Source organism: Quercus robur, chromosome 8, assembly GCF_932294415.1.
Source record: "Quercus robur chromosome 8, dhQueRobu3.1, whole genome shotgun sequence".
Classification (NCBI taxonomy): Eukaryota; Viridiplantae; Streptophyta; class Magnoliopsida; order Fagales; family Fagaceae; genus Quercus; species Quercus robur.
The window spans coordinates 58,201,262-58,217,576 of NC_065541.1; the positions used below are offsets into that span (position 1 = coordinate 58,201,262).

Sequence of the window (16,315 nt, forward strand, 5' to 3'; positions counted from 1 at the left end):
GCCCTCTCGCCACCTACCCTCTGAATCATTGATTCCCCCGATTCTATTATTTCTCTGTCTATTGTTAGCTGTTGCATGAAAGAAATTTGTATTCCGGTCACCGTATTTAATCCACAGTGCCCTTGATCTCTAGTTCCACATTATCTCCTCCTTAAGCATAACTTCATTTATTTCCTTTTTCAAACTTTGAACTTCCTCCGCCGACTCATGAAGTAAATCCAGGTCTTCCAATTGCTGTAGGCGGCTTTGTTTCTGCTTCAGTATTTGATTAACATTTCCAAACACTCTATGGTTCCAGTTTTGAAGCTGAAACTGGCAGCTTTTTAAACGTTTCTGAATCGACAACTTCGGGTTACAGTCCAAAGGATCTCAAGCCCTTTCAACCACCTCTCTATAGCCCTCCTCCCTGGTCCACATCTCTTCGAACATGAATCTTTTCCTAGCTACCTTTCTCTTCTCTCTCATTCTAACCGACAAAGACAGTAAACAATGATCAGAGGCCGCCATTGATCTGTGAACCACTTTCGCTTCAGGAAACATGTTCAACCACGCCTCATTTGCTACCATTCTATCCAACCTAACCAGAGTTCGTTGATCCCCAATTCTACCATTACACCATGTGAATCTCTAACCCACAAATCCCAAATCAAACAGCCCACAATTACTCAAACACTCTCTAAATCCTAGACTAGTATTGTTGGAAACTAGAGTTTTGACTAAAAGTATTCACCCTTAGTTTTGACTAGGAAGTATAGTCATAAGAGCCTGGTAGGTTATTTTTATTTTGATTATTCACGTTTACTTTCATTTTTGTTTTCGTTTTTATATTGGTTTTGTGATTTATTTCTATTAATAATTTTATTATTTTTTTGTCTACATTAATGAAAAATTCTTGCACTTTACACAATTTTAGAACTTGTATATCATGAAATAGGCAAAAAGCTAAACATACATTAATATTACTTTTTTTTTTTTTTTTTGAGAAACAAGACTGAGATACATTCAATTAAGGAATACCAGCTAAATCAGCATGGTAAAAAGAAAGTACATCAGATGGAACATCTTCCATCCATATTACACAATTTTGGTGGTTAATTGCTAACTGAGTCAAGTTGTGTGCAACTGTGTTGCCCTCTCTCTTAGTGTGAGAGTAGGACAATTTAGAAAAGCCAACAAAGACCATTAAAGAATCTTGTAACGGTAAGCCAAATGGAGCAAGACCTGGGTTCTTTGAAGCCAAAGCTGTCATCACCAATGAAGAATCACCCTCCAGAATCGCCTCTGATATACCCAACTCCCAAGCAAACTCAAGAGCCTTATATGCAGCCAAAGCTTCAATCTCAATAGGCTGGAGCTGTTAAGGAACCTGGGTAACCAAGGAGGCGATAACAAGACCTTCACTGTCACGAATGATAGCTCCAAGGCCGGAACATTTTTCTTCTGCAAATATAGCTCCGTCAAAGTTGATTTTAAGCATTCCCTGAATAGGAGGTCTCCACCGGATTCGACTTTTTGGTCTACTGGAAGTTGGCGCAGCTTTTAGAGCTTTGAACTCCATGTACCTGTCGTAAGCCCATTGAGAGAGAAGGTTTAGAAGGCGATGGGGTTGTTGAGTTCTCACATGATTTCTTTGGTGCCAAATGGACCAAATGGTGAATGTAAACAGGGCTGGATTCCTTTGGTGTTCACAGACCCAATCCAAGAGCTTGCTGAAACTGGCGAAACTCCGTTGGTTCCAAAAGCTCCATAAATTATTTGCTCCCCCATACGTCGTCAAGCTCTTTGCAGCTCCACATCGCCTGCAAAACATCTTCATTTCCTTCCTTACATCGGTCGCAGCTCTATTCTGAGATAATAGTGCGACGTTCTAAATTGCACTTGGATGGGAGTGAATTACGACAAGCCCTCCAAATAATATTTCTTACTTTATTTGGGCATTCAAGAGCCCAAATCTTCTTCCACAGTCCTTTTTCTTGGTCTTGATTCTCTGCCACCTGAAAACCAACTTCATCCTCCTTCAAAAAACGATAACCCGTTTTGCAACTATAACTCCCATGGTGTCTTCTGTTTCATTCCTAGCCAACGGAATATTTTTTATTTCTTCAGCTTCTTGAGGAGCAAAAATCCCATCCACCATCATTGCATTCCACGTTCTAGTTCCTTCATCAATTAAGCAATCAACTATGGCTTCTTCCATTGTACCTACCATTGGGGAGAGTATCTTGGTTGGATGTTTTCAGGGCAGCCAATGGTGCTGCCATATTTTGATCGATTTACCATTCCCCACCCTCCAACAAGCACCATCAAGGATAACATCACAACCATGCAAAATACTCTTCCAAGCGTAGGACCCCGTGCTTGTTTTTTTGGCATCTAAAATAGAGTTATTCGGGAAGAACTTCGCTTTAAAGACTTTGTAGAAGAGGGTTTCCTTGTTATGTAAAAGCCTCCAAGCTTGTTTCGCCAATAGGGCGTCATTAAAATGGAATATATGATTGATATGAAAACAAAATCAAACATAACTGATTAAAATTAAAATTTTGAAATGTAAATTATCAAAATAAAAACAATTGCAAGCTCTAAGGCTAAAAGGTATCTTTTAACCTAAAATTTTAACTATAAGAATGTGTGGGGAGATTTTTCACCCGTCATACAAGTTGTTTGTCCGAGTATGGGAAGACTTTGTGTGCAGTCCCACATCGGCAAGAGAAGCACCCCACTCATACTTTATAAGCGCTTGGCACAAGCATGTGTAGTGGTGGTACACTCATGCTTGCGCCAAGTGCTTATAAGGCATGCAGCTTGTACAGCGGGTGAAAAATCTCCCCACAAAGAATTTAGTCGACGATTTTTTTATAATATATATAGTTTCAATATAAAGATTTTAGTGTTTAATAAACTATATTAAATATTTATAAAATTCAAAACAATAAATTGTAGAGAATTTCTTAAGATCAAAAATTGTTTTCTAACTTTAACTTTAAAATTGTTTTTAATTTAAAGGGACATTAAATCTCTTTAAAAGAAATTACCAAATTAATAAATTGCATTGTTATTGCTTTGCAATTTGCACTGCAAGACACCTATAATTTTAAAATTTTGACAATCCCTCTACGAGAAATATAAAAAATTATTAATAAAATTAATTATTTTATTATTTTTTATAAAATATTTTTAAAAATAATTCATTAATCAATGTTATTAGAGTATTTTTTTAACATTTTTCTTTATTAAAAGTCAATTCTTCTTTTTAAAAAAAAAAAAACAGAAATCCAATTCAAACTCACATTAAATAATCGTCGGACTTTTGCCGTAAACGAGCTATCATGATTATGAACCATGTAGCCTTTTTTGAGCGACTAGTGACAGATGACTATGGTGAACACTGCTGCATTCCTGGTAGTGAGTACGGGTTTGACTATTCACTGCTTGCATTAATGAATATGTGCTACATGTGGGGTTTGAATTCTCTGCACCATTTTAGAGCGCACTGGGTTAACCTTTTGGTATTGCTCACTGGTTCTTAGTTTTCACGTGTTCTTGGCCTTAGTGCTCGACTTGACTACAGCCACTAGTGCAAATAGTAATAACAGTTTTTTTTTTTAGCAGCTTTTTGACAGTTTTTGGTAATTTTTTATTTAGCAAATTTTTACAATTTTTTTTTTAAGGAAGATTATTTTAATACAGAAAATTAACTAGTGGGGGTTCTCTGATTCAGATGACGCGGTGTTTGATGTAATTTGTGTACACAGTCTTGTCAGTAGGATATAGTAGGATCTTTGGATTGGATTCTACTTTTTTTCTTTTTGATGAACGGATTGGATTCTTCTTATATGGAGCCGGGATTACATTAACATTGTATTCTACTTGTATTAAGACCTCAAACCTTGAGAATGTCCGAATGACAATAACTAATCCCACGTATTTAGATACGTATGAATTTCGCACACATTAACCAGACCTTTTATGTATACTAGCCTTTGAGCACGCGCGTGAGGCTCTTCTATTTTTTGGGTAAGGGTTAATTTGAAGCATTTATTATAATTTGAGATTACTACATTTTCTAATCACAAAAAAAACTTAGCGGTGTGATGAGTGTCATGTATGGAGAAATAATTTTCCAATCACAATAATTTTTCATCACAAAAAAATCTAAGGGTGTGATTAGAAAATTACGTGCGTGCTTAGAGGCTAATATTTTTGGTGTTGTTGATCTTTAAAAAAAAAAAGTTAAAAAGAGTTTAAATTTCAAATATATCAACAACATCAATGACCTTTAAAACTGAGAAAAGAATACGTAACATTTTTTTATGGAGTAGTAAATTAATACTTATGGAAAAAAATTTAAATTGAATTTGACTTAGAATTATACAAATGATAAATATAGTTTCTGTTACAAATGAAATTTTTTTGCAACAATTTCTTAGATAACAACCCCTTTCTGTGAGGTTTAAATCATATAATAACCCTTGTAAAGTCTCTCATCCGAACTTATCTAATATTCCATTCCAATGACTCCTCAATGCAATCAAAAAAATGTGTGTGTACGTGAACCTGAGAGAGATAAAAGAATTAGGGTTAAAGAAAGTATTTTTTTTTTTTTAAAAAAACTTTATAAAAAGAAAAAAAAAAAAAAGGGAGTTAACTCCCCACTAAATAGTCAACATTGATAAAAAAAATTAAAAAAAAAAAAAAAAAACCTTCAAACTACCCACGTTTGAATGAAAATAATTACCCCTCCCATAAAATAAGGAAAAACTATCCCATGTTAAAAAAAAAAAAAAAAAAAAAAAAAAAAAAAGTTTTTCAGACACTATCCCACGTTTCTTTTTTAAACTATTACATTATCATTTTTTTTTTAATTTATAACTATTATATTATCAATTGGATTTGGATAAACACGCAAAAGCTTCTAATTGAAAAAGGAATCCTATTCTCTTCAAAAAAAAAAAATCCTATCTATTTTTTCAAATTGTGATGAAAGAAAAATTATGATAATAAATCTATAATTTTTTTTTTAAAAAAAAAGCCTCATTGTACACGCAAAGCGCATGTGATGAGGCTAGTATTATTAAAGATAATAGCATAAGTTTGTTAGAGTTTGTGTTTGATTTAAATTTTGATGAGAATATTTTTCCTGAAAATCCTATTAAAATTGTTCAGAATAAAGATAAAGATTCTTTAGAATTTAACTCTATCATGGACTCTTTAAAATCTTATCACCACATCATCAACTATTTAAATAAATAACTAATGGAGATCTAAAAAAAAAAAAAAAAAAAAAAAAAAAAAGAGTTAACGTGATACATAAAAAAAGAAAAAAAAAGTAGAACTCAAGGTTGCTACATACCTAAATAAAAAAATTTAATGCCAAAAACATATACAATGATGGTAAAAAAAAAAAAAAATACTTAAAAAGAAACAAAATACGAAGAAGGAATGGAAATTTGTGAAACATAAAAAAGAAAGGATAGAGTTAAAAAAAAAAAAAAAAAAAAAAAAAAGTAACCCAGAACGTACCAGAATATATGGTTGCTTTTTATTTTCTTTTTCCTTGTTTTCAAAGTTGGGTACTTTTGAAGTTTGAATGTTGAAAACCAACTGCTGGGATTATGGTAACTATTTTTATTTCAATTCAAAATATTTAAATAAAATGTAAATAAAGGCTACTAAAGGAATTAAGGGAAGCCATACTGTTTAACTGTTCACAAATGATTTTGAATGCTTCTTTTGTAGCATAAAGCAGTCCTGTATTTAGATTACAATACCTACAACATAAAATTACAATTCATTAAAAAGTACAGTGGTAGAGTATGTGAAGGAATCATTCATTTCAAAATTACATTTAAAAAAAAGAAAAAAAAAAAGAATTAACATGATACACATAACAAAGAAAAAAAAAGAGTAGAACTCAAAGAAAGTCAATCATAAACAAAAGAAAAGAAAACAAAAAAGAACTTGCAAAAAATTGAATCTGAAAATTTGTTGGAGCCTTTGACAATAAATGTCTTTAATCTAAAGAAAAAGAAAGGAGGATGTAGAACTAAATTAAATATCTTCAATATAAAAAAGAATGAGAGATAGAAAGTGAGATAGAAACTGCAAAGCGTACGTGAGTTTGTGGTTTTAAAGTGTAGAAGTTTTAGTTTACATATATATCCCCGGTAGTTGAAAACTTGTAAGTGGGTATGATGAGGGTATCTTAGGCATGAAAAATGTGGAATCCAAACAGGGGAAGCCCCTTAAATAGTAGTATAGATACTTATATTTTATGGTTATGTGATAAGATGTACAGATTCAATGTATGAAATGATTTTCTTTTATGTGCATAAAGATGATATATTTGTTGAGCACTATTATTGAATCATTGATTGCCAACGGGTATCAAATTGGTGAGTTTGGAACGGGCATAATTTGATTGGGTATATAAAACTCATTTAACCATTAAAACATATTTAATTAATTCCTTATAACCAAAATCCAACCCAACCCAATTATTATAAATAAATCCCAACTCACCCAATTACCCAATTATCAAAATTACCAAAATGCCATTAAAGTGAAAACCCCAACACTTTTTTGGATTCCTTTTTTCACTAAATTTTCAGAGAATACAACAATATTATAAAAATAAAAATAATTATAAATTCTATTTTACCTCAGCTTTCTCGGCAACCAAATAGGAAATCAAAAACGAAAACTAATATTACTAACATCAGAAGCATTAATAGAATAACAAATAACTCAACTAATTAATCGTCTCAGAGATAAAAAGCTTATGAGAATCATCAAAATAAAAACAACAACAACAATAATAATAATAATAATTAAAAAAAAAAGTTTAGTAGCTCACAGTGACACGTATAGATCGGAGGCGAAGGCTAAAATTGGAGGCGGTGGGGCTGTCCCAAACGGAGAGGTTTTGGATCTGATCCCAGGTGACGTTGCTTCTCAAATGCACGACAAAGGTGGCGTTGGTGTAGGTGTTGTCCCTTTCTTTGAACCCTAGAAATTTAGATCTCCATCTTCGTCTTCAACGTCCGATTAGGGTTTTGCAAGAAAAAGGGGGAAGACATGGACGATAGCTGTGTTGTGTTTGCTATTTCTCTTGAATGGGTTGCGTACGGAGCTTGTGGCCATAAAGAGGTCTGCTCCACCTATGTCGCTCGCCTCCGCTTCATCTGCCAGGATCGCCGTTGCTGTATCTGTAAGTCCGAGTCCGACGTCATTTTCCTCACCAAGGTCAAGTTTCCTCTCTTTCTCTCTTTTTTATTTTTTTATGGGAGTTGAATTTGGGTATATTGTTTTTGGGTTAAATGGGACTCAATGGTTTTTAATTAAAACCCAATAATCATTGGATCTAATTGGATTGATGCTCATTTAACCCAACTAATAATTGGGTGGGTTTAGGTGGGCAAATGAGTTTGGACGGGCAAATGGGTTTGGGCTTACTTTGCCACCCCTAATTGCCATAAGGTTATTGACACTTTTATAGGTTGATTTAGAGTGTGTTTGGTTATGTGGAGAGAAAGGAAAATAAATGGCGGAGCTTGGATGTTTTCTCTCCGAGCCTATTAAAAAGTTTTCCTTTCAAAGTGGAGAGAAAACTGAAGGGAGAAAATGAGACTGCTTAATGGACAAAAATGCCTATGTTCAGCTCCTATCTGTTTTTTTTTTTTTTTTTTTTGCTAGGCACATTGCCTCTTTCTCTTTCTTTTTTTCTCTTCTTTCCTGGATTTTTTTTTTTTTTTTTTCATTTTTTGAATTCTTAGGCTGTGATGTTACTTTTGGGCGGGGGGGGGGTGTGTGATAGTTGTTTTATTTTTACTTTTTCTTTTTTTTTTTTTGGGCATGATTTTTATTTTTTAATAAATCGGGTGATTGTGTTTTTTTTTTTTTTTGGTTGTTTGTCACTTTTTTGTTTTAATTGGCCATCATTTTTTAATAAGGGTGTATGAGTAATTTTATGCAAATTCACTTTTTTTTCATCCCTCAACATTTTCACTCCCAGCCAAATAAAAATGAGAAAAATTAAAATATTTTCTATCCTCTCACTTTTCTATCCTCCTATAATTTTCTATCCTCCCACTTTTCTATCCCTCTAGCCAAATAGACTCTTAAGTTCCATCTTAAATGTTTGGTAACCTATAATTTTCAATAGCTTATTGGCTGCATATGAGTTAATTAGAAAGTTTTTGGTAGCCTTTCTTTTTTCAAAAAGCTAGTTTTGTTATAAAAATAGATTAAAAACTAAAACAAAAAGGAAAAAAACTAAAACTTTTTCCCCAAATAAACGTGTAACTCTTGGTTAGCATTAAGACGTGTAACTTTTGGTTAGTATTAGGAAAGTAAATATTTCCACTTTTAATTTATACACTCTTGTTCTTTTTAATATGTACGCCAAAATAATAATAATAATAATATTATTATTATGTACACCAAATTTTGTATTAATTGAATGTTTTTTAGTATTTAATTCATAATCTTATAATTTTGTGTGATTTTAAAACACTAAATCTTGAAATTTAAATAATTTATAAATGACATAGTTATTACTCTTTAATCATTTTAAATTTTTGTTAGTATAGAGGATGTAAAAAGATTATGCAATCAAAGAATGGAATTGCTAAAATATGCATCTAAAAAAATTATTCAATTATGTAATATTGTCAAAAGTTATACCAAATGTAACTTGATTATAACCATGTTTTTACTCTTTACAATGTTACGCCATACTAAAACTTGTCAATAGACTACCATTTTAAAATTCTCACCATTAGTATACATATCTATTCATTTTTAATATGTAAGCCAAATTTCGTGTTAATTGAATATTATTTGATATTTGATCCATGAAATTTTGTTTATGCACATTTTGATTCCCACCGAATCTAGATAGAAATGAAGTGAAGAGAAACAATTTACTTGGTTAGTTTATGTTTTCACCCCATTGTGACTAATTAAGAGCGCGTTTGGATTCGGTTGAAAAAAACTGCGTTTGCGTTTTGTCTGTTTTTCTTTTTTTTTTTTTTTTTTTTTTTTTCACGCGTTTTGGAGCGTTTTGGGTGTTGCGGCTACTGTTCATGCACTGTTCAATGAACAGTAGCCGCAAACTTTGACTTTTCAAATTTTTTTGGACCAATCACAGCACATCGTGTACTGTTCACGGACACACAAATTTCACTTTTCAGCAACTTTTTCATTAAAAATGGGTCCCACGATACTATTCACACATTTAAAAATTATTTCGCTACATTGTTTTTCAGTTTTCAGTTTCAGTTTTCAGTTTTCAGCTGTATCCAAACGGACCCTAAATGGTACCAAATTTTGTTATTAGGGATATAGCTATTAAATTAATATTTATGATTAGCGTTTTTTTTTTTTTTTTTTTTTGGGAATATAATTTTTATATTAATTGAATGTTATTTATTATTTGATTTATAAATTTATACTTTTTTTTTTCACCTATTGGATCCTACCTAATCTATATACCTAAATGAAACAAAGTGAAACAATTTATTTGGTTAATTTTCATTTTTACCCTCTCGTGTGACTAATAAAATGGTACTCAATTTTGTTATTGGAGATATAGCTGTCAAATTAATATTTATGGTTAGCTTTTTTTTTCCTTTTTCTTTTTTTCTCTTTTCCACGCAAATCAAATAAGGTTGTATAATTTTCATATTAGTTTGACGTTATTTATTATTTGATTCATAAAATCGTGTTTTTTCACATTTTAGATATCACCAAATTTGGACAGAAATAAAAAAAATATATAAACAATTTACTTAATTAATTTACACTTTACCTCCCTTTTGACTAATTAAAATGGTGCCAAATTTTGTCGTTGGGGAACATACCTGTTGAATTATATTTATGGTTAACTTTTCTTTCTCTTTTCCTTGCAAGCCAAATTAGGGAATATAAATTTTTTTTTTTTGTATTGTCTCTCCTCAATTATATTCTTCATTTCATTCGGACATACTCAAATCATTTAAAATTTTCCCTCTTCATTGCAAATATCATTTTCCTTTCCTTTACTCTTCCCTTTTTAATAACAAACTCTATTTGTTTCAACATCAACATTTTTTGAAAAATTAATCATTTTATAGAAAATTATATTATTTTCCTTTGTTTGTTAGCGACATTAAAATGAGTTGGAAACTATCTCTTGATTTCCCTTATTTAGCTTTGCATGAGATTAGTTGTTTTTCATAAAATTTTAGTAAAAAATAACTCTATTTCATACCATGCTAAAGAAGGGAAGTTAAGAGATAGTTTTCCTTTGACCATTTATTTTATTTTTATGGTACTACCAAACATAGGAAAATGCAAAAATCTATCTTCATATAACATATTTTATTGAAACAAATGGAAATGTAAGTAAAAAAAATGTTTGCAATACTTTATGAATTAATACAATAATGTTATACTCACTCATTTCACATGAACAGTAAGTAACACTTAAAATTTTATTAGTTGGATATCCTATTACATAAGTGGTGAAAGTGTAATATTATTGTGCCCCAAAGTACTGAATAATTAGTAGTGTAAGTGTCACTAAATAACATTGCCAATAAATGTTACTTTTACTATTGATGGATTTGTGTTTCAATCTTTCTTAATATTGTTGTTAACTAGAACAACCAAGCTAAGTATTAAAAATTCAGGATTGTTCATTTAATTTTATTTTGAATAAAAGTTAAGTTTGATCTCATTATCAAACTTTTATACATGTTCAATCTTAGCTTATTTTCTTATTGAACCAACTCGAATTTAGCCCAAGCTAATCAAATATAACAATTTTTGTTTATGAACTTATAAAAACATAAACATATTCACCAACTTTGTATTGTTTACAAAATGGATTATGAGTAATTATTGGATTCTCATAGGGTACTATAAATACGTACTTTACTCTCTCACATAACTGTGGATCCCACTAATAAATTTTATGGTGGGACCCACGATTCTTGTGAGAGGGGGGAGTACGCATTTATAATACTTTCGGAGTATTCAATAATTTTCTATGGATTATTTATGTTCTCTTTAAATTTCAAATGACATTTCAATACCTTATGAATTTATTTACAAACTTATTCAATTCAATCTTAAATATATTTTTATTCAAACATGATGCGCACATGCGCGCGTAGACATACACATATATACACTTGCATACATATAATTAACTAAATGAAGTCTTATACTCATGAGTTTGTTCATGATCACATAACATTTGAGCTCGACTCATTTTGTAATTTTGCCTAAAGTTATATGCTGGAACTTAAGTCATTTGCTAAATAAACAAACATAAATAAACAATTTATTTTTTACTTAATTTCAAACTGTTCATGTGCAATTTGTTTCTTTTATAACATGATTTTTATTTTTTTTTAAGTGATCAGAATTAAAACTTTTTATATAAAAGAAAATCTCATTTTATTCTTAAATAGCATAATTCCAAAAGCAGTGGAAGATTCTTTTTTTCTCCACATATATAAACAATTAAATAAAAATCAAAGGCACATACCATATAGTAAGTGCTATGCACAAGACTTTGCCAGAAAATACAAGACAGAGGCAGAGAAAAGTTTCTCTTAAGAAACGAGGAAAATGGTTAAGTTTAAGTGGGAGGTAGCGTAGTAAAGTCAAGTGGGGTCTGTGAAAGCGAAAGAAACCAAAGCATTTAGTAGCATATTTCAGTACCCAAATTGCTGTAATTAAATCCTAATCCTTTCTGTTTAAACTTGAAACCAAAACTCCTTGTCCTTTCAATGCTCTCCTCTATTCCTCTCCCATTATATATAACCCCTACACTCTCTCACATTTCCACACCCAAACACCAAACACCAAAACCATAAACTCTCTCTCTCACCAAAGCTTCATCCTTTGCTTTTTTCTATTAACCATGACTAAGGATGTTGCAGAGCATGGCTCATTTCCAGCCAAAGACTACCACGACCCACCTCCAGCACCGTTGTTCGATCCTGTGGAGCTAACCAAATGGTCCTTTTACAGGGCTTTGATAGCTGAGTTTGTAGCTACTTTGCTCTTTCTATATGTCACGGTTCTGACCGTGATTGGCTACAAGAGCCAGATTGACCCTGCCTTGAAAGGTGATGCCTGTGGTGGTGTTGGTATTCTTGGGATTGCTTGGGCCTTTGGTGGCATGATTTTCGTTCTTGTTTACTGCACTGCTGGGATTTCAGGTGCGTGTGTTTCCATTTCTCACTCTCTTTCTTTCTTTCTCAATTTCCTTCTTTAGTTATGCTTTGTTTTCTTGTATGAAAATGTACATCTTTGCTTTCAAACATAACAATTTAGGATGCTTTAAGTTTCAGGTAAGGTTGTTTTTGGTTAAAGATTTCAGGTGGATTTTTCTTTCTATTTCCTTCTCTGTGTCTGTTTTTGCTTTTGTAGAAAAAATTTTCAGCTAGTCACGTAAAGAGCAATTATCATCTTCTATAAAAATAAAATGCTAAACTACTGTGTTCTTTCTCATATCTCTCAAGAATTGAATCATAATCTATGAACTTTTTCTTGAAGAAAATTATTATTATGAGTCTCTTAAGCCTTTCATATTGGTAAGATATAAAATTTTAAGCCTATTACCTTGGCTATTTACTAGCTAACTTGTTAACTTATTTTTGAGCGTAGGGGGTCACATTAACCCAGCAGTGACCTTCGGGCTCTTCTTGGCTCGTAAGGTGTCGCTGATTCGGGCCGTGTTGTACATGGTGGCTCAGTGCTTGGGAGCCATATGTGGTGTTGCGCTCGTCAAGGCCTTTCAGAGTGCCTATTATGTAAAGTATGGTGGTGGCGCCAACTCTCTCTCAGATGGGTACAGCACTGGCGTTGGATTGGGCGCCGAGATCGTAGGGACCTTTGTGCTTGTGTACACCGTCTTCTCTGCCACTGATCCCAAGAGGAAAGCTAGAGATTCACACGTTCCTGTATGTACCTTATCATTTCTCTAGTTTATACATGCAATTTTATTTTGGGAATTGTGTGTATCAAAATGTCTATATTTTAAGCTTTTTTGTTTTTGGTTTTATTTTTTAATGCTTGCTTCTTATTTAAAAAGCGTTTTGGGTCCTTTGTGTTTTTCTTGAGATTCAGTTAGCTATAAATCTTTTTATGTATAGTAACAAAAAATTTGGTTGATATCTTGTGTTAAACTCTTAAGGTTGTTTCTCAAAAAAAAACTCTTAAGGTAAAGGGCAATTTGACATAATAATCATATTTTATCTAATCTATTTAAATAAAAAGATCTGTTATGTCCTATTTGTTTTAAAGGAAAAAATTTAGCTTCAATCTCTGGGTACCATTTACCGGCTCCAGAAAGAGTATTACTTGTACACACAAACTGATGGTTTGGAACTAAAACTTTTATCCTTTCCCAAAGCACAACCCTTAATTGAAAAATATTAGAACCAAGAATGTAAAACTCGACCAAGCTTAGTTTTTTTTTTTAAAAATAAAATAAAATTTTTAAGACTGTATTTAAACCACCGTTTTCAGATTTTTTGGAAATATGTGTAGGGTGAAAAAGTGTGTAGAAATATGTGTAATGTTGTCTAAGGGTGTGTTTAGTAAAAATTAAAAATTAGTTTAACTTTTAATTTTTGTTATTATTAATGAGTTTTATGGCATTTTTTGATATTATTTATAGGTTTCATTGTATTATTTTAATTCACTTTTATCTTTTATTTACGTTACTTTTAGCTAAAAGTTTTAAGTTTTAGTAAAATATAAGTGGATCTCCAAACAGACCTTAGGACCCGTTTGGTACATGTGTTTAAAAATTGAAAATTATTGTTTGAAAATATTTATAGAAATATGTGTGGGTGAAAAAGTACGTTGAAATGCGTGAAATGTTACTTAAAAACTGAAAATGGTTGTTTAAAAACACAAACCAAACACCCCTAAGCTTCTGATTTTTTTGATTTAAGCTTTTAATTTCTTGGAACAAATATCAGAAAATGGATGGATAGATATTTGGAGCTAAAAATACTTCTTTTTCCTTCTGGTCAAGTGTTTTCGTGGAATTTTTCCCAAACACCAACAGTAGTCGCTTTAGCTTTTGAACTTAATTGAGACTCTTCGGGGTCTAGTATATTTTGAGCTTAATAATTCATCTTTTAACCAATTGACACATGATGGTAACGTAGCATGCGCCATTCAGATTCAGGCTAAGGTTTGGGGGTCCATGGATTTGTGGTTTCTGCTATAGCGCATATGCAAAAGGGTCACATAGTTTGCTTCCTTTTCAGAGAGTGATTCTCCATATTGTTGAATGCGTATGCGTGTTTCGTTTTGGTGTTTTCTATACGAGGTCTTGGTGTCATTAAGTCTTGTCATAAGCCCCGTGGGTCCTATGGTATATTAATGATGTCGATGTCGTTTTCCCCTTGTAAACACTGTATGATTCTTTCCACCTTCATCTCAATCAACGAATCAAATCAGCTACGATTTTATTTTGTATAAAGAAAATTCCAAACTTAATTTATTATTTTTTGTAGGCTTTCTGGTATAATGAATATCTAATCCCAATTTTCAATGTGACCTTTATTGTGTGATTCCAATATTGCAAGAAGTTGTTTTTGTTTTTTATTTTGCTTCACGGGTAGACTATTGGGCACTATTAGAAAATTACAATTGTAGATTGTTTGTGTCCTCAGACTTGGACTATTTCTTAGCCACAAATGACTATGGATTATATTATCAAATTGATATTTTATTGACACATTGTCTTCTGTCCTGAAATTGAAGGTTTTGGCACCACTCCCCATTGGATTTGCGGTGTTCATTGTTCACTTGGCCACGATCCCAGTCACTGGCACTGGCATCAACCCCGCTAGGAGTCTTGGTGCAGCTGTTATCTACAACAATGACACGGCCTGGAAAGACCATGTTAGTATATGAGACTATTTTGATTATTTGCATTGTTATTAAAGTTGTTTAGTTGTTGCGTCATTTAATTATATTCCTAGTATATATAACACTAACGATCGAAGTTTAAGTCCTAGTAAAATTTTGAAGTTGACTATAAATTCTCAGCAGATTTCGTTGTTGTATATCACTTAATTATACTTTGTTATTTTCTTTTCCAGTGGCTCTTTTGGGTTGGGCCATTCATTGGTGCAGCTTTAGCAGCTTTCTACCACCAATTCATCTTGAGAGCTGGTGCTGCGAAAGCTCTTGGGTCATTCAGGAGCAACTCCTCCCATGTTTGATTAACAAAGAGGGTTAATTATTTGATTCCTTCTTCGTGGTTCTACTGAGAAATGACATTGGAAGAAGGATTTGATGTGTTTAGAAAAGAATAGTAGGGTTGTGCTTATGCTTGTGTATGAATGTTTCTTTGGCTCTCTTGATTTCCTTAAGAGGGTTAAGGAGCATAAAAGTGTAGGTTAAAGTCTCTTTGAGAAAAGGGGCCGATTTTTTTTTATCCCTCTTGTTCTTCTAGAATTTACTTATATGTTGTCCTTTTCAACTTATGTCTTTGGCACATTGTACTCGTTTATGCTTTTAAGTGAAGTTTGAGCTATGTGGATGTTGGTCAGTGTTCACTTTCTATTGTCTGAAAGACTGAAATTGCTCAATACTCAATAGTAGTGCCTAGTGGTATAATGAAAGGCAATCTTCGGAATCCTAATTGTTCACAAAGTCTAACTATGTCATCATGAAAAAGAAGCAAAATCAGGTGACTTAAAAAGTCGAATCCAAAAGAAGAAAACTCTTGCCTATATGGCTAATTAAAGTGCAACATGGAGGGAGATTTACTATGATAACAAAAAAACTCTTGCCTATATGGCTAATTAAAGTGCAACATGGAGGGAGATTTACTATGATAACAAAAAAACTCTTGCCTATATGGCTAATTAAAGTGCAACATGGAGGGAGATTTACTATGATAACAAAAGGAAAAAGACATAAGAGCGGTTTAAACTTTACATAAGTATCTTGTCAAATACAATGGATTCGGTGCGGTGGGTCACACCCAGCTAGGTCATACATTACCAGTTAAATTTGCTTTAACATTAGAGATTCAGTGGGCTTAATCTAATGTTGCCGTTTAATCACATGCTAATTCGGTCAATAAGTAATAAATTTAAATTCTTTTCCCTGGTAATCTGGTCGTATTGTCGTAATCAATTAATATAAGATTTTTTGGCTTAATTTAAAAATGGAATTTCACGATTTGGTAAATCAGCACACAAACTTTCCGTGTGAGAGCATTACTCGACTTGTCAGATAGCATTTGTTCTAAGCAGAATTAGGAAGTAATTAATTTAATTACTATGCCCAT

General features: G+C 32.2%; 1 protein-coding gene across 1 annotated transcript; it reads left to right on the top strand.

Annotated features, from left to right (window-relative positions):
- Positions 1–11,811: 11,811 nt before the first annotated feature.
- Positions 11,812–15,575, top strand: LOC126697264 (probable aquaporin PIP2-5). Its single transcript, XM_050394175.1, has 4 exons — positions 11,812–12,212; positions 12,661–12,956; positions 14,776–14,916; positions 15,117–15,575. The coding sequence occupies exons 1-4, from the start codon at positions 11,912–11,914 to the stop codon at positions 15,237–15,239; spliced, it is 861 nt and encodes a 286-aa protein (XP_050250132.1). The 5' UTR covers positions 11,812–11,911; the 3' UTR covers positions 15,240–15,575.
- The last annotated feature ends 740 nt before the right edge of the window (positions 15,576–16,315 follow it).